This window comes from Protobothrops mucrosquamatus, unplaced genomic scaffold, assembly GCF_001527695.2.
Source record: "Protobothrops mucrosquamatus isolate PMUCROS unplaced genomic scaffold, P.Mucros_1.0 scaffold142, whole genome shotgun sequence".
Lineage (NCBI taxonomy): Eukaryota > Metazoa > Chordata > Lepidosauria > Squamata > Viperidae > Protobothrops > Protobothrops mucrosquamatus.
In genome coordinates this window covers 669,418-689,037 of record NW_015386508.1, presented here as the reverse complement: position 1 = coordinate 689,037, position 19,620 = coordinate 669,418, and the positions used below count along the sequence as shown (strand labels likewise).

The 19,620-nt window shown below is 36.3% G+C and overlaps 1 protein-coding gene across 2 annotated transcripts; it reads right to left on the bottom strand.

Moving 5' to 3' along the window:
- Positions 1–2,262: 2,262 nt before the first annotated feature.
- On the bottom strand, positions 2,263–19,218 carry LHX8 (LIM homeobox 8). Of its 2 annotated transcripts, XM_015813215.1 has the most exons (8): positions 19,135–19,218; positions 17,455–17,619; positions 13,984–14,105; positions 10,078–10,298; positions 8,870–8,973; positions 5,180–5,275; positions 4,565–4,748; positions 2,263–2,952 (listed from the first exon to the last, which is right to left on the bottom strand). In XM_015813215.1, the coding sequence occupies exons 1-8, from the start codon at positions 19,216–19,218 to the stop codon at positions 2,876–2,878; spliced, it is 1,053 nt and encodes a 350-aa protein (XP_015668701.1). In that variant the 3' UTR covers positions 2,263–2,875. The 2 variants fall into 2 exon arrangements, with proteins under 2 accessions (XP_015668701.1, XP_015668700.1); XM_015813214.1 differs by lacking the exon at positions 2,263–2,952 and having other exon boundaries at positions 3,416–4,748.
- Between the last annotated feature and the right edge of the window lie 402 nt (positions 19,219–19,620).

The following is a 19,620-nucleotide window of genomic DNA, read 5'->3' as shown; positions in this document are numbered from 1 at the left end:
TATCTGCTATTCTGTAAGTGGGCATGTGTGCTCCTATGAATATAGTTGAAATTCCCTGGTGTTCCCTGACATTAAGATGGACGCAGCTTCTTAGAAATAAATATATTTTAACCTAAAGCAAAATTGAGATTTATCGCCTCTAATTATAATTAGCCATTTTAACACAATGAATGGTGGGTATTCTTATGCCATTCTATTGTAAACAGTTCACTGTGTTATTGTATTTATTTGTATCCCTTTATTATTTTACAAATAACACAAGGTGGTGAACATATCCAACAACCTGCTTCCACTACATTCCCACAATGACAGCCCTGTGAGGGGAGTTGCGTTGAGAGAGAGTGACTGGCCCAAAGTCACCCAGCTGGTTTTCATGTTTAAGATGGGACTTTAATTTCTGGTCTCTGACTTTCTAAAGTGGTGCCTTAATCCCTAGACCAAACTGGCTCTTATAAACAGGTGCATGCCACCTAACAGAATATAGCTAAGAAACTGGAAAGCTAATGATATTTTCAATTTGCTGACATCGTGCAATGATATTTGTCTTTGTCAAATAAATCTATAGACCACCTCTTTATAAATCTGGACATGTCTCTGTATATGGTAGGGAAATTGGCTTTCTATCATATAAAGCTGCCAAATTCATATATATATGCAAACTCCCTGAATCTACTTCCCACGCTCACATTGCTTCATTTTGGCCACTATACAACTCTGGAGGTGCATAGCGTGAGAGGATTGCTAATTTACCCTTTGGGAAACCGTGATTTTCCTGCCCTAACTTCATAGTTTGCCTAAATTACAAGCATGATACACATATAACACTCATTAAGAGATACGGGCTGACCAAGAAACAGAATAATTTTTGAATATAAATATATAATAGAAGTTAATCACATCTCATTTCTATCTATTAAATCCAATGAAGTACTGCATGTCAAAAGGCAAGGAGCAACAATGAGAAAGGCGGCAGCTGTGGAGCAATTCTAAAGTAACAGGTGAAAAGACTGGATTCATCATTCATAGAATTTTAAAACATGTTAAGACTATTAATAATTCAAACCCCCTTATAGTATCAGTAATTATTAAAAACAGACATCTTGACCCAAATCTGCAAATCTTTCTAGGAGCGTACAGTCTCCATATACTGTATGTAAATCCATTTTTCTTGCATAGTTGTTAAATATACAGTGTTTTAAAAGACACTACCCTTATGTGTGTTACACATGCTTTCCACATTAAATCATTTGAATTGTGTAAAAGAAGTAAGTAAAAACTCTTGAAATTTCCAATATTTGGTTTCCTGTATATGAGCTGGGTCTTCGGATCTGTCGTGTAATAGTATGCAATTGTTGCTCAGTTAATAAATATTGAAATATATGTTGTGTATACCGTATACCGTAAAGCTAAATTCTATATTAATTATGATAGCACCTTTTAGTGAGTAATAAAGTCAACCAGTGCCATCATCCTATATTTAAAACCTCAGGATAAGAACTGATGATGATAAAAATCAATGCATTTAACCTGGCTTTACATAAAATATTGCATAAAAATATCTAGATATATTACTTGGCTTATATGCTGTTATTTGCATAGGAATTGTATCTAAAGAATCATGATCAGCAACCAAAGATCTTGGTTGCAATAAATTCATTGCTTAGTCGCAATTGTATGTTGAGTATGGAGTTTGAGCTAAACTTTCTCAACACTGTCATTATAGGGATCTCAAGAAAGCTTCAGAAATCTCAAGAATGACAGATGTTACCAGACAAAAAACTGTGATTAATGATAATTAGCTAGACGTAACTCCTTGAAGGCCAAAAAATGGAATATTCATGCTTTGAAGCATATTTTCCCCTCTGGATCCACAGATCACTGCATTTGATTTATAAATATATGTACCAAAATAGCTATAGGAGATATGGATGTCTGTATCAATACCTGAAGCTGAACTCAGGGTGAAACAGATTTATTGGTTAATCCTTTTAAGTTCACTACTACTAGGCTACTGCTTAAAAAGATTTAGGGTATTTAAGGATTGTGTTGGACTACTAAATGGCTACATAACTCAGAAACTTTGGTAGTTAAAATATATCCTGGAGAAAGCCAAACCAGAAGAAATAGAAAAGTGCTAAGTAGCCCAATAGTGCATTTTCTTTTTGTAGTATGGATCATTAATGTTCAATGTCATTTATATTTAAATGATTTCACATCAAGTTGTCATTACCCTTTCCAGAGTCAACAATTACAGAGAATGCTTTCTGCTTATATCCTTACAACTAGTGAAATCATGCTGTACTTTTATTTTTTTAAAAATCACAATTATACCATTAACACATTGCCATATTTGTTTGGCATGCTACAACAGAAGGCTTTATTTAGGTCAATTGGAGAAGGTTGGCAATTGAAATTTTGCCAATTTGTGGACATAAGCTTTGAAGTATAGGCTGCATGTAACTCAAATACAAGTAATACTTTAATAACAATAATTTACAGATACAAACTAATGATGAACTATAATTTCACAAAGAATTGTAAACATTTTGCACAATTGTCAGTCCTGTCTTTTAGGCAAAGTGCTCTTTTGATGATAAATAAATTAACAAACACATAGCTAGAATGGACTACTTCCAGACAATACAAAAAGAAGAAGAAGAAGATGTTTCTCTTCAATAAAGTTTGTAAACATACAGTATTTATGGAGAAAGCCATAAAAGTGTCCTGCAAGCCATCTATACTTACATACTTGGACAACAAAATGGTCTTCAAAATACTTTGGATGCTATTTAAGATTAAATTGATTTTCAATGACAGAGTACAATAGGTGACTCAGAATGTATCTCCTTAATCTCATGTCCCTGAAATAAATAAATCAGCTGTGATTTATTGGCAATTGTGTCACTGAATGGGATAGCAAAGGCTGGAGTCCAAGAGCAGAAGGTGAATGAACTACAAAAATAGAAAGATTTTTGATCAGCCAGGCTGGAAGTAGAAAAATATTACTTGTGAATTAAAAAAAAACCCAATTGTAGTGATATGGCCAGGATACTAACAAGCTGTACCCATTTCACAGCTTGTGAAAGAGTCCATGTCTAGAAAGACAGTGCTTTCCAGATGTTCATACCCTTAGTGATGCCTGCTTCTCCCATATGAACTGTGTTTATACCCGCAGTTCTGCAAGTTGCAGGAATTTTATTGCAACTTCGCTTAATGTCTTGTTGAACACATCTATAACTAAGAAAATTTTCATCATAAATATATATAGTACTTTAAATGATGATAGCTACAGTATTTGAGCTAAAAGGAGAAGCCACAGCTTTTGTTAGAACTAGGTGTTCTTTTTTAATCAATCATGGGTACCAAAATATGCCTAGAATAGGTCAATGTACCTTAATATTATATATTTCTTTCATCTACATGAATAATTAGATTAGGGAGTGTATGTCTGTGTTTTAAGTGCTATGTAAATAATACCTTTTAACATTTTGGGAAGGTGTTGGACTCCTTTTCTCCTTAAAAAATGTGAAATTCAAATAGTGTGATAGGTGGAATGTGTGCTTAAACATTTCATTATTTCTTTAATGCACAAAAGGTTATACTGGAGAAGAAAAGTCCCACTCTCATTGTATTGAAGAAAAAAAAAGAGTTCTAGCTATGGATAAATCCAGAGCTAGAGTTGATTATAATCCCAAATACTCTTTGGGAATAGAGCTTGCAAAATAATTGTAATATGGCTTAATACCTACTCATAGCCCCATTTACCTAAGAACCTATTAGAAATGGTCAAATAAAGTTCTACTGTTATCATGAAGACCCGTGAAAGGCCATGGGGAGAGCAACTTCACTATCAATCATCCAACTATTATCTACAAAAACTAGTTTTGCATGTGAATTATCTCGCTTTTCTTTGAAGAATTCTTATACCACCCATATTGATAGATAACTATAAGAATAAGGGCAAACATTGTATACTGCAGACCTGAATGGAATCTTTGGAGAAGTAATATGAAAAATTCAAGAAGGTACGTAGGAAATGATGCTATCATATTTTAAGTCTAGGATTCAGAATTCCACTAGTGGGTGAGGAGAATAGTTCTTTACACTGAATTTAATGCCTGTGATTCTATATTGCAAATGGATAGAACCACATTAATTACACATAATTCCATTCTTTCCATGCGATTTCAACATAATGCAAGAAGCCTCAGAATCAGCCCCTTTAACAAAGTGAAATAATAAATTAGTAGCACACTTTAAAGCATTTATTTTTGAGGAGAAATATTGTATGTAAAGCTCCTGTTTCCCTTCTGAGCCAATAGCAGACATTGCTACTCATTTCAAATGTCTCTCTGCAACAGTAGGTCATGGAGTTTTTAATTCTTTTTTTTTTTAAACAACCCCCTGGAAAAGCTAGGGTTTTTCACAAACATGATATTGGGCACAAAATAAAGGCAGAATTGGCAGCCTATAGGTTGCATGGTGCCCAACCCTGAGCTAAAGGATTCATTTCACCCAATCTTCTCAAGTCCACAGAGTAGTTATAGCAAGCCACTGTACCTACCATCCATGTAACTATGGAGAGCTGTTAACATTGTCCCATCTTGTGGCACATATGCTGAATATGCCATTTCTTCTAACATTGGTGGTGAAAGTCTAGAGGCTTGGACTGTTGTAACAGGAGCAGTGGATGAGTGATTGGGGCTGACATGTTTCTTATGGCGTGCTCTACAATTTTGAAACCATACCTGGAAATGAAACAAAAAAAACAAAAACAAAAACAAGAATTTGGTTAGTTGTTAAGATTTTTATTTTCATGCTAAACAGATGAATTTAAAAAATTAACTTTAGTGTATCAGTTGTGGGATTCCAGATAGAATCCAATTAATAAAATCTCATACGTATTTTTTCTCCAGTCATATATAGAGATTCTGTAGAGGCTCTATAGAAGGTTACAGTATCAACATACCCAGTCATTATAACTATGACTTGTGTTGCTGATAACTATAAATCATATTGCTTCAGCCATGTGGAAGTATTTAATAGGAAACATTAAGTGTATGGAAAAATAAGTGTTTTTGAACTATTATACATTATTTTAGCTTAAACTGGACTTTTTGAGCTTTATAAAACTGGAGAACTTTGGTCACAATACTTGTGAAATATGCAGTATAGTTACTTGTATCACACGCCTGCTCAAGCCTGTTCTTTCTGCCAGTTTTTGCAGTGTTTGTGCGTCAGGATTGTTGTCTTGAGCAAACTGTGCTTGCATTACCTGAAAAAGAATCAGCATGTTTATGGCATACTGGCAAAAACTGCACAAATAATCAAGAAACAGTCATGCTGTAGCCTCAATAGTACTTTTGAAGGAAAAAGTACTATTGAGGAGTAGAGCTTGCCAAATAATTGTAATATGGCTTAATAACTATTCATTGCACCAGTGACCTAGAAACTTACTACAAATGGTCAAATAAAGTTCTATTGTTATCATGAAGGCCTGTGAAAGTTCATGGCTTTACTAAAGGCTTATAATCATAGTAAAGCACTAGAGCAGAATTGACCTGAATTCTTTTTTTTTTTTTAAATCAAAACAAAATTATGCTAATTTGTCATTGAAATACATACAATGGGAATTTATCATAAGACCATTAAATCATGTCTATGTAACACATTCACCCTTGTTACTTTCTACTTGTGTTTTATCAAGTCAAAATATATGAATCCTACCAGGAGACGTTTCACAAAACATACAAATTTTTCTCTTCCCTAATTCCTTTATTCATAGTTAGTTTTAGAATTCTTACATTGTTTTTAGCTTGCCAGTAGCATGTACAAGTCATGTGGTAAAGCTGATTATATATCTATAGAGCAGGGCTTTTCAACCAGTGGTACAGGTACCACCTGTGGTACATTGGCACCTGGCAGATGGTACGCGACCATCCTAGAAAAGTGGTAGCGGGGGAGGGGAATGAGCTGAACTGGTGGCAGCACCACACAAGCCTGAGCGAGAAACGGCTGGAGCTGCAGGGCTGTCAGGGCTCAGCAGAAGGGCCAGGATCAATGCCAGGCTCCATCTGGAGCTCAGCGCTGATCCTGGTGCTTCTGCTGAGCCCTGAAGAAGCACCAATCAGCTGGAATGTTGCAGCCTCTCCAGGGTCTTATGATTTACATTCAGATGCTTGGCAACTGATTCATATTTATAATGGTCACAGTGTCCCAGGGTCATGTGAAGTGACCAAAACCTGCTGCAACCACCTAGCAAACGGGGGGAATAAAAACCAAACACCCCCCCCCACTGCCAATCCTCAACAGAAATGCTCACAACAATGAAAACCTTGGACAGGAGGAAGAGTGCCGCCGGGTGGGCAGGCAGGTGTCTTGCTCGACTGTGGCTTGGGGGGGCACTTTTTTCAGTGCCATTGTAACTTTGAACAGTCACTAAGCGAACTGTTGTAAGTCGAGGACTACCTGTACTTTATCACTTTTTCTTTTCTTTTCTTTTTTTTGGTCATCAAGTTTTTGACACCTTGCTAGGTGGCTGGTGGTACTCGGATATTGCCATATCCTAAAAGTGGTACAATGGGTGAAAAGGTTGAAAAGCCCTGCATAGAGAAAGGACTATTATTCACATTTGTTTTATAAAATCCAATGTCCTTTAGTGATATAGTGCAAAACATTTCAAAAGGATTCCAGCTTTCATTGAATTTTCTATTAAAGAACTATACAGGTAGTCCTTGATTAACAGCCATAGCTGAGCCCAAAATTTTTGTTGCTAAGCAAGACAGACATTAAGTGAGGCTTGCCGCATTTTACAATTTTTCTTGTCACAGTTTTTAAGTGAATCCAGGTTCCCCATTGACTTTGCTGGTCAGAAGGTCATAAAAAGAGATCACATGACCCTGGGACACTGCAACTGTCCTAAATTCATGTCAGTTGCCAAGCTTCCAAATTTTGATTAGGGATGCCACTACAGTCCGAAAAATGGTCATAAGTCACTTTTTACAGTGGAACGGTCACTAAACAAGTGTTTGAAAGTCTGTGAACTGTAAATAGATCACAACACAACATCCCTCTTGCTAAAATTCTCACTTACAGGGTTGCAAGAGATAGTCATCTAAATAGTCTAAAATTTATAGGAGCAGTAGATTGTTTTAGGATTTTCCCCAAACTGATTACACTTGGATTTCTGAACTACAGGTAGTCCTCGACTTAAGACATTTCAGCCCAGAATTTATGTTGCTACATGAGAAATTTCTTTTAAGTTTTGCCCCTTTTTACGACATTTCTTACCATATTTGCTAAGTGAATCTCTGCAATTGTTAAATTGGTAACACAGTTGTTAAGTGAATCTGGCTTCCCCATTGACTTTGCTTGTCAGAAGATCGCAAAAGGTGATCACGTGACCCCGGGACACTGCGACAGTCATAAATGTGAACCAGTGGTCAAATATCTGAATGTAAATCACGTGACCATGGAGATGCTGCAACGGTCATAAGCGTGAAAAATGGTCCTATTTCACTTTTTTCAGTGCTGTTGTAATTTCAAACAGTCACTAAATGAACTGTTGTAAGTTGAGGACTACCTGTATTAGTATGTCAGCTTTTTTTATGTTCCCTAAATAAGATCCTAAAATGCATAATTTTCTTTAAAAAATGCTAGAGTTGTAATTTCTAAAATAAGATAATTTCATATAAGAAAAGTAAATACAATGTACTGGAAATAATTCTGCCAATTGTAGAGTTTTCAGTTAAGGTTCTCCTTTTTTGTCTCTTCACTTTCTTTATTCTTGGTTTATTATTTTGACAGTAGGTTACCTTGTTTTAAATATATGGTAAACTATTTTGTTTTATTTTGTTTATTTTGTTTTGTTTTTTTCTGCACGTTTTGTTAAAAGAGGTGGGGTTTAAATTTTAATCTAAATAAAAACATTTAATTTAAATGTTCAATAAATATCCTATGTGTATTTACGAGATCAAAATTAATATCTGAAACACTAACACTTAGACTAAAACAACAATTAAAACAAATTTTATTATTTTAATTGCAAAACAACAATTAAAGAAAACTCCTAAAAGGATGACAACATTATGGTGGCCAATGCAACAGAGTTAAATAAGCAGTTAAGAAGAATGCTAAAATACATTAAGTTTCCAATTTATTTACAACAAAATAAAGCAATAATGAAGTAACTGAATACAGTTCATAGACATATTTCTTTGCACTTATTTTGCAGCAATATGGCTTGTATGGGATATCCTGTTCTGCAGTACAAAGATATCAGCTAATATTCTGAACACAATTTGGCAGCAAACACTAAATTAATCCCATCGTTTAACTATGACACTCTGCTTGGTGTGAAGAACAACAGTTTTGATTGTCACATACTGTTGCATTTGCATGGCATCAAAAATATAGAAAAGCTTATGCTCTTTGGAAATCTGCCGCTTGCAGATTTCCTAGTATCTTTCTTCATGTTACATAAAACTGAAACTATTTAACCTCCTATTATGATTATGGGAGTCGTGTAAAGGTCTGATTTAATCAAATTCATCAAGTAGTCCAAAGAGATCAGCATTTATGCTTTCACTTTACAGAATTACTAACTGCCTTGAGGGAAATTGAAAAGCTTGAAGAGTAACTAATTCATATGAAACAGCAAAAGCTCACAAATGTATTCCAGGAACATGCTGTGTCTTGGTATTAAGAGAAATCGTATACCATTGAGCGTATAATTTCTTTATAAACAACTAATTTATACAGAATTTTTAAAATTATGCACCGTGTACAATTGTTATGCTTCTGCATCGTGGCTATGCTCAGTTCCCCACCATAGGTCTGATTATAGCAGTCTACGATTCAATGTTTCTACCTGCAGCTGATCTGCTGTGAAACTGGTTCGAGCTCTTTTTGCTGGCTTGGGATGATTAACATCTTGCTCTGTTAATAATGCACCTTCTACACTAATACCATTCCCTGAAATTAAAGAGAGAAGAAGTCCAATTGTAGCACGGATATTAGTTATTATTTACAGATATTCCTTTATAATCAACTTCCAGTATTCAGAATATACTTAAACTATGAAAATATCCATTATATACTATTTTGAAACAGGTAGCCTGGAATTTGACTACTTATACACATTTTACATATTTCATAATTATTCAGAATAATGAAATAATTTAAAGCAATTTTTCAGAGTGACATCTGTATTATAAACCTAGTCTATATCTAAAAATAAATTCACAAGCTACCAGGCAGATTAGAACATGCAGGTGAAAATTAGTTTTTATTTTGCAATTAGCAGAGACAAATTAAGTCCAATAAATTTCATATAGATAACTACCATCTAGTTTCGTAGACATAACTTTTCCCATTGGCTAAATTTCGACAACCAAATCTACCAATTGAAAGCACTGAAATGAAGTGAACATGTGTTTCTTTAAAGGCAAATATGCCTTCAATGTTAATATGTTTTGAAAGAACTGCAAAAATCTAATTATTGCCAAACAACCTATTGTGCTTTGTTTTGACATTTTTAATGAAGTCTTTTAAAAAAAAAAAAACTTTATCGCCCAGAATAGTATCACCACAATGCTGAATACAAATAAAAAAATATATATTCTAGTACACCTGGACAGGGAATCTGTATTCTGAAGCAACTTGCATTTCAGGATAATTTTCACCACAGCTACATTCCTGATCATGACTAGAGATAAGGTAAAATTCTCCAGACAGATTAAAAGCTACTGAAAGTCAACTTCTCTTAACGCTGAAGCCACACTATCAACGGACACATTAACTATGGAACAATTTATCAAGTTAGAAATTGGTTTTCAAAAGGCATTCAAAGATTGACCTCAAGATTCAGGATGGCATGTGACAAAGTCTAGACATAAGAAAGAACACAGAAGCTGGATGAGCTATCCTACATGGACGACCACAACAATTAACTAACAGTAAAAGCACGGTGGAAAAGGGTTTTTAACTGGTTTGCAAAATGCTGGAGGAGAAGGAACTATCTGCATCTACAGGGACCAGAACTGAAAAGGCCTTTCCCAGGATAAAAGGCAAGCTTACCGTTTTCAACTTCTCTTTTCAAGTTGTCCAACATGCAATCATAATGCACCCTACAGAGGACTTTCTCTTCAACCAAAGCAAACTCCTCTCCTGTCGAGAGCTGCCGTTTGCAAGAGAAACAGGCAAAGCAGGCCAAATGATACACGTTTCCCTTGGCTCTTCGAACCCAGTCAGTAGAATGGATGTGCCTACCACAGCGAGAACAGCGGGTTCCATAGCGTCTACAGAAGAAGAGCGAGAACAAATGAAACACAAGTCACAGGCCTGATTCTGTAACATCACTTTGCCTGAAGTTTATAGTTAACGCTATTGGCCTCAGAAAAAGCCTGGATTTGGAGTGTTTAATTTCCATTGCATTTTGTCAACCCAAAGAAGAAATTGCTTTTGTACTGTTGACATGTCATTCCTCTATGCCTTCCAGGGCTTCTGAAAAAAACCATAAGGGAGATACCTAAGCACAGGCATATTACTCAGGAACCCCGTTATGTTATATACATGAAGTCACACTGGATTTTACCTTGATATAGTTGAGATTGCTAATCCCTTTCAGTTGTGTATCTTTGTGAAATGTGGTATCATCAGTCATCTAGAATCCTTAACCTTTTCAATTCCACCGTATTTTTTTTTTAAAGCCAAAAAGTCAAGAGACATGCTATTTTGAACAAATATGCTATTTTTGTGTCCAGATAATCTACAGTTAAAAACCAAAACAAGATGATTTAAATGTAATAGCAACTAAATGATGGAAGGAAGATATAAAAGCTCAGTGCTAGCAGTGAAAACCAAAATTAACCATCCAACCCAGTAAATACTTGGCAAATTTGGTCAAGATTTAGACAAACAGTAGATTCTTTCTTGATTTCATATTATGGAATATACCATCAAAATGCTCTTCAGGCACACAATACTGGATATAGATTAAATACATTATATTTATATACTGGAATCTATGAGACATTAATGGCATGGGCATCAAAGAGCAAAAGAGCAATAGTAACTACTGTTTTATCATATTATATTAAGTCACATATTTGTGTCTTAATAAAAGGAAGAGTAAGGCCTTGCATCTTTGCCCATTGTTGAAAATGCAAGAGCCCCATTTCCATAGAAAAATGTATCTTTCTCTTTATTAAAATATTTGAAACAGTTCCTCCAGTTTGAATGAAGACCACAGTAGGATCAATATCTACCTCCATTCTAATTCCAATCGGATGACTCAATCATGTGCAAAAGAAAAAAAGATATATACATATTTTTAAAAAATGATCAATTTCTCATTTGTTTTTTTTTTTTAAAAGAGGTGTGATATACTTCCCATAGCTTTAACGTCCTCATAACCTATAATTTATGAACAATTTTCAAGGGCAGTTCCACACAAGAGTGTTTTGCAGTAATCCAAATAGATAATTCTTTCAAAGTGAGACGATAAAGACTTTTATAGAAATATATTTCTTTCAATATTTTGACAATATTTACTCAGCTAGTATATTGCTATCAACTGAAGGAAAAATAAACTGAGAATGTTAAAAAAAACCGTATGATAGAGTGTGCAATAGCACCATTAAATCTGCCAAAATCAATGCAGTTATTGCCCAGTATATCTTTAGAAATTTACTAAAATTTTCTAAACCTCAGATCTGTAAATTAAGATTTCACAAATAATTATAATTATTAAACAATGCAGGCCACCTATACTTACATACTTGGATGAAAAAATGTTGGTCAAGTATAATTAAAACAAATTTTTTACACTTCTTTATGTAAAATGAAAAGTATAGGTTTACGCTGTGGTCATAAATCCCAAACCCTTAGTAATTAAATGCTATATTTTCACTTACTCTTTCAAATAGCAGTAGTTTATTCTAGCAGTAAAGTACTTCAGTGATGTATCTTAGTTGGTGTGGATGCTCTGAAGAGAATGCAGGAATAGTTACTTCCCCATTGTGGAGGCAGTGAAATAGAAATACTTTAGTGCTAGAGAAAGTAACTGCACTTTGTGAAGGTAAACAGATGAAGATAGGAAGAAGACAGTAAGATTGAACAGAAAACATCTTAGGAACTTCAAACACTTTTTTTGAAAACTTGACCCTACTGTCAAATAAGATGATTGGTTTCTTGTAGATGTTTCATTACCAACCTAGGTAACATCAGCAGTGCTAGAAGGGAGTGGGATTTGCTCCGTATTTATATACAAGTGGCCCTTGTAGCACTGCTGATATTACTCGGTTGGGTAATGAAACGTCTTGAAGAAAACAATCAAGCTCAGACAGAAGGACAGAGTTCAACCCTGTGCTACAAATATTCTCTTCCATTGGTAATTGTGTTTGACAGGAAGGCCTGGAGGAACGTTGTCCATGGGGTCGCGATGGGTCGGACACGACTTCGCAATTAACAACAAAATTATGTACCACCCCAAGGAAATAATTTTACTGTTGGGCAATTATTTATATTCCATCTAGCATATAAAAGAAGAATAAAATAATGTTTTCATCAGGACCAGCATATATGATCCAATGACATTAAGCACTTCATCCACTCTGATTTCAGTAAGAAGGCTAATCAACTACCACACTGAGGATAAAAAGCAAATATTCCAGCCTCTGATGACATACTCTGCAGAGCACACACATTTTGAGATATGCAAGGGGGAGTGGGGCCAATGTATCATTCACATTAGGACAAATTAGAATTTGAGATTTCTAGTTCATTGAGTATTAAAGTTACCATGCATGATACAAGGATGTTAAAAAGCACCTGGAATTTTGGTAATTAGCTAAAAAAAAAAACACCACCACAGCAAATATAATCTGCTTAACATTAGCAATTACTTTTCAGCATGTACCATACCTTTTTAAATATAATTACTATTGAAGAAAGAAAAGAGACCACGCTGGATGTATTTCTATGATGGAACACTGATATATTCAAGATAATCACCTGTAACCCCCATGTTCCACCAAGCGTACACAGAGACCATAGGTTATATAGTTGTGTTGCTTTTAAGCTGACAATAAATACTGCCATCAAGATTAAGGATGGAGTTGACATGCCCACAATAAATAAAACCTTATAATTAGCTGAAGAAAACAAAATTCTATTATAGTGCCCAAATGAGAGGAGTAGTGGTTGGCTAGCAGTGGCATGAATTGTTCATGCTTGTATTATGTTCCCTAGTACTCTTCAAGCTTCAAATTCCTTCTCACAGTATTAAAAAACAGTATAAAAACACAGAATAATATTTTGACCATAACTAGATAAAAACCTACTTAACTACAACCAATAGGGGTATGTGGAAGCCTACTGCACCTAGCACCACAAAATTGCCAGGAACACCCTACAGTATGGCTGCTGCTACCATTACATGATTAGACCAAAAGTCTGGGAGAAATCTAAAGATCTATATCTAAATTAATGTTTAGACTAAATCTGAAATCTAAATCTAAACTAAACTAATCTAGCAAGATGCAAATTAATCTTTGCCTCTCTATATACATAGTTTGTTCTTAAGAGAATCTTTTAAGCTGAAAGTAAGACTATACTATACATTTCCCAATTTAAAAGATTAATATGTATATTATATATATATATATATATATATATATATATATATATATATATATATATATATATATATATATATATATATATATATATATATATATATATATATATATATATATAATATATATATTAATCTTTTAAATTGGGAAATGTATATATATATACATGTATATGTATATATCACATTATAGAGGAACATATATATTTGTTTCGGTGTAGCACTCTGCCCTCAGATAATATTCCATCCAAAGCAAGTTGAGCATGTATCTCTGCACAGAAAAACATTCCACAGATTTACATTTGCTGTTTTAAAATAATAACATGTACTTGAGTTCCATAGTATACCTGAAATAATCTAGTTTGCAGAAAATGTCTTTGTCTTTGATATAGCAACTGGTATGCCTTCCTAAAGAAGTCCTGCATACACTGCAGGAAAGGCAGCGTACATGCCAGCACATATCATTTACCTAGGAAGGAAAAAGAAAATTGAAATCTGACATCACTTATTTGAGTAATTTATGAAACAAGAGTTAACAATGTAAAATGACAAAGATTCTAATTTTGCACATATTTAAAAAAGATAAATGACTTATTCTGTTGAGAATGAGTTTCTTGATCTGTTTCTGCCTCGCTGTGAATGTTGAACATAGACATATGTACAAGTTATTTTAGGATTTGAAATAAATGTTTATGTTTAATAAATAATTGTACGAGGAGTGAAGTGGCTGATATGACTGTAGACACATTTAATTCAAAATGGTATCATGCAAACATTTGGTCTGTTTCAATTATATGAACTGGCTGTATATTAAACAGGCTTCCGACCTCTGTGGTGTATCGTAACTTCTTATAAAGATATTTATCCAGGATTAAACTGGATAAATAGTGGCTGATATGACTATAGACACACTTAATTCAAAATGGTATCATGCAAAACTACTTCAGTAACTTCTAATTCAAAAACTAAATGGAACAACTTTTACCACTTTGTGAAATTTACCATGGATACCTCACATCTTAAATTGTCCCACTACACTAGGGAATAAGTCGAGGTATGATCCTATAGAGACATACAATTTGTGTATCTTTTCATGCAGAAAACTAAATTCATACTTCTGAATAGAAACATATAGAATTGCAGTGTCTAATCCTAGATAAATATCTTCATAAGAAGTTACAATATATCATAGAAATCAGAAGCCTGTTTAGTATACAGCCGGTTCATATAATTGAAACAGACCAAATGTTAGCATTAAGACATGTATTAAGGGGATACAGTGGGGGGGGGGGGGAAGTCCTCCACTATTAGTTCCAAGACCTTCTCCATCAACACTCAACTTATGACATGAAGTTCAGAATACGATTAATAGGGACATATTCTCCTGTGACATCTTTTTTAAAATGTGAGTTATTTTTACAGTCAAAACATGCATTTTATGAATATTAACATACAATTTGATGAAAGTATAAGGCAAATCTACTTTCTTTGGAGTGACAGAGATAATAAAATTGTCTTAGTAAGATGTTATGAATGGTTTGTCAGTAACACTATAATTTCAATAAGCAAAAAATATTTTTTTGACCCATACTGTATGATTTCTTAGAATTGAAATTCTGAAGTGCCTTCGACCTTAAATTAAAATGTCAGCATAATCCAGTCGGGCTTGGTAAAATAATATAAATATGAACGATATATAAATAATATTGCCTAAATCTCAAAATAAATTAAAATCAGCATTGATGATGTGGAATGAAACTTGTCTGCTAACTGGACAAATATGTTGTTTTCATGCTAGTAAAATTTATTGATATATCATAGTACAATAGTTTAAAGTTACAACACTAAGTATTGGAAAATAATATTTATACAACTTTCTGAATGTCTGGACTAAGTTTTATAGATAGGAAAAAAAACCAACAACCCCATTAGAAATCAAAAGAATCTTGAGGTTTCTTTGGTGCTGCTAGCAGTTTAGAAATAAAAATATGTAGGGGCCAGAGAAAATTAATAATATTCATATATTTAGCGCTATTTACAAGTTCATCACTGCATTTCAATTTTCAAGAATTGCCTTACCCAACATCAATGTGTTTGATAATTTCCAGAACATTTGCTTTAAACATTAGGAAAGTTTGGTTTGTAGTTGAGCAATAATAAAATTGTTCTTTTGTTTACAGAAAATCAGCTCCTGTCATGTATTTCCCAAATTCCACTTTTTTAACTATGTGTAAATGAGAATATTACAAAAACATCTGCAATAACTGTCTCTTGAATATACTATTAGTTATTAGGAAGACAACAATTTTTAAAGAAAAAACAGACACAAGCACAGGCCTAACATCATTGGATGATTTCACTGGATGACATCTGAAGAAAATGAGTCCATATGCTTTTCCAGAACTCATGGCTATGATCAATGTGGTTTGAGTACTTTTATAGAGTTTAGTAGTTATTTGCTTTTCAGTGACTCTGGCAAGTTTTTAAGTGCAGCATTTATTGTGGATAAATATTTAATGCCAAGGTATTCTAAGTCCAGTTTTAAGACTTAGGCTAAGATTTCCAGCAGGGGATGAAACATTTTTTTGTTTTGAGAGGAAGTATCAGCTTCTCCCACTCAACAATTCCATAGAGCTAAAAAGCAAAAAAAATAGCTTATTTTAACCTCCAGTCCTTATCATCAGATATTAAAGCAATTTAATTCTTGGAAAATACATACGTACAAACATATTTATTTGGCCTGACTGAAATATTAAATTCTTTATAGGAAGTTATTGCCAAGTGCAGCAATGTGTCAACTATAAAATCAAAACTACCAATAAAATCAGGTTTCAGTTTAAATTAGATCATTACCCATTTACCCATAAGTCATTCATAAATTGCATGCAAATTTGCTATGTACAAATAAAGACTTAAATCACTGGGCCTCTAATTATAGAATGTGTTGAGAAGATGCTGTTTTACAACATTTGTTGTAAATTTGTTGTGAATTAAAAATCAACAATCTTTATTATATCTTAATGCATAATATCCCTGAACCCAAAGTTTAAGTTTAAATATTAAAATTAACAAAGTATTTTTGCCTTTTAATACTGTACTGCCACAACATTCCTGAATTAATAGTGACCAAATATGCAAATTAATTCAGGAGTGTTATGTTATTTTTGAAAGTTCAAAGAAGATGACCTTCTGCCAAGTTTCTCAGAGGTACATTTAATTGAATTTAATTTCCTTTGAACATTAAGTCCGGTTGATAGCAACCTGAATTAAGCTCACCTGATGTGGTCCATTAAAACAAAGAAAAGCAGAAGGCACAATTTGAAAATATTTGGGATGGCATCCAGGCTATTTTTCCAAATTAATCCCCAAGATATTTTATAATTACAAAGTATTTGAAAGCTGAGTTTCTCTATGTGATCACTTGCCACTGCTTATCTATTACAACGAAAGGAAATTGTTTCAGCAATACTTTTTTCTTTCCAAACATAATATTTATTCTACAACTATTCTATACCACAAACAACTGCTATCGGTTGCAACAAAGCTGTTGAAGAGACTCAGAGACAACTTTAAAGTCAAACGAATGTATCCATCAGGAAGAGTCACAAAAGACTGCAACTTTTATTCAGCTGCAGAAAATAAGGGTAGCTTTCTCCCCCTCTCTTGCAGATAAGATAAGCAATATTCTGAAAAGGCTGCTCTATTCCAGCCTTAAGAGAAGTTTATTTTTAGCTTATACTGCAGCTCCCTTCCAGAACATTACTACCGTGCAACTCTACTAAAGCCTTCTCATTCACAGATCCAGTGTTTTTGCTCACCTTCAGCAGGTATTTGTCCACAATCTCTAGACCACAACTATTACAGATGCATTTGCTGGACCCGCAGCTGCCTGAGCCAGAAGCCAGTGAGCGGGGCGAAGAGGATGGCGATAGCGGGGTGGAGGAAGAGCAAGAATCCTCATCAGCCACCACCTCTGGACTCACCTGTCACAGAGACACACAAGCACAGGTCTGTCATCAGCGAGACTTGGTTCCTGTTCCCTCCAGATCCCCTTTCAACCCAAGCCTTGGGGAAAGTCTCTTTCGAAGCCCTTCCCCGCCCAGATCTAACTAGGCGCAGTGTTTCTCAACCTGGACAATTTTAAGGCGTGTGGACTTCAACACCCAGAATTCCACAGCCAGCCAACGCTGGCTGTGGAATTCTGGGAGTTGAAGTCCACACGCCTTAAAATTGTCCAGGTTGAGAAACACTGCGTGACTTTGATGGGCGGCATTGTTTCGTTTGGTTTTCCTGCCGCGCCCCACAATGCTAGTGTCACCTCACCATAAGCCACCCTTAACACAAGGCGCTCCTCCTTTAAGCCAGCCCAGGGCCAGTCAGTCTCCAAGGGCCTAAAATCCGTTAGGGGAGTCAGGCGATTGTGACAACCGAGGCAATCAAAGCGCCACAGGTTCAGGAGAGCAAGTGTCGCGTGGTGGAGCTTTTGACCGCCTGGGCTGGAAGGCCAAGGTCTCTCCCGCCGCCACTCTCCACGAAACGCCAGAGGTTTTGCTCCACCGCAGCGTCTTCTACCCCCGAACCTCGTTTCTTTGGGACCATCCCTCACAAGTTCGGGCTCAGAGCCGCCCCTCCCTCCGGAAAGCAAAGAAAGCGGCGGGGGCGGGGGTGGTGGTGGTGGGGGGGGGGGTCGCACGTGCCTGCAGTCGCCCAATCAGCTGCCTCGTTAAATCAGGCGGGAATTCGCGAGCCGCGAGCCGCCGGCAGCGACCCCCTTGGCATTTGCCCGCCGCTTCTTGCCTGCCACGTTCAAGCGCTCCGAGGGCGCTTCTGGGCCAGCTGTCCCTCCGGGAGAGTTCCCGCCAACCGATTCAAACCCTCCCCCTCTCCCTCCTTCAGGTGTTTCCTTTCAAATTTTTCTTAATTTTCAAATAAACAAATTCTAAATACAAATATGGTGTACACCAGGGGTAGTCAACCTTGGCTCTTTTATGACTCGTGGACTTCAACTCCCAGAATTCCTGAGCCAGCCATGCTGGCTCAGGAATTCTGGGAGTTGAAGTCCACGAGTCATAAAAGAGCCAAGGTTGACTACCCCTGGTGTACATGAATAAAAAAAAAACATATTAAACATAACCGTATTTTCAGAGGTGCTCGGCAGCCGCCCCCCCGCTGCATCCGCCCTCTCTTTCACCCTTCCTACCTACTTCCCTCCTCCCGCTCCTACCTGCACCTCCTCCTCTCTTTCAACTACCCTACACATCCCACCTCCTTCCTTTCCTCATCCTTCGGATGCAGTTTGGGGGGTGCTAATCGAGCACCACCTCCTCTTTAAAAAAAAATAAAAATAAAACACATTATTCCATAACGTATTAATACACCAAATTTGGCATCTCTCTACCCCCCCCCTCTTTCATGTGTTTCAACCTATTCGGGGTTCTCGCAAGGACGCCCCCCCCCCGCCCTCCCTAAAGCGCCCTCTCACGAGGAAACCCTCTTACCAGCCCCGTGTCTCCGACGCTTTTCCGCCTCCTTCCAGTCACTGCTGCGGCAGCGGCTGCCCCTCGCTCGCTCTCCTCAGCCATGAGCTTCGGGAACTGCAAAAAAGAGAGACCAGACCGCTTTAGCGCCTCCGAGAGCGCCGAGAACCTGAGGCGACGAGGCTCGGTTTCCTTAGAGGGAAGGGAGCGGGGCTGTCGACCCCTGCCCCCCTCCCTTCCCAGAGAAAGTTAAACAAGGGCAATTACAGGGCGACGCCGAGTCCTTGAAGGTGAGGGGGGGAACCTTCCAGCGCTAAGTGCAGCAACCGCCGCCGCCTTCCCAAAAGCCGGCCGGGGCTGCCAGAGCCGGGCTCGATTTGAATGAAAATGCCTCAGCTTGCTTAGAGCTCGAGCGGCTCGCTGCAATTAGAAGCGGCCCTCCACTTTCAGCTCTGGCCTTCGGAGGTGTAAATTGCCACTTAAACCTCTCCGGGCGGAGTTAATAGG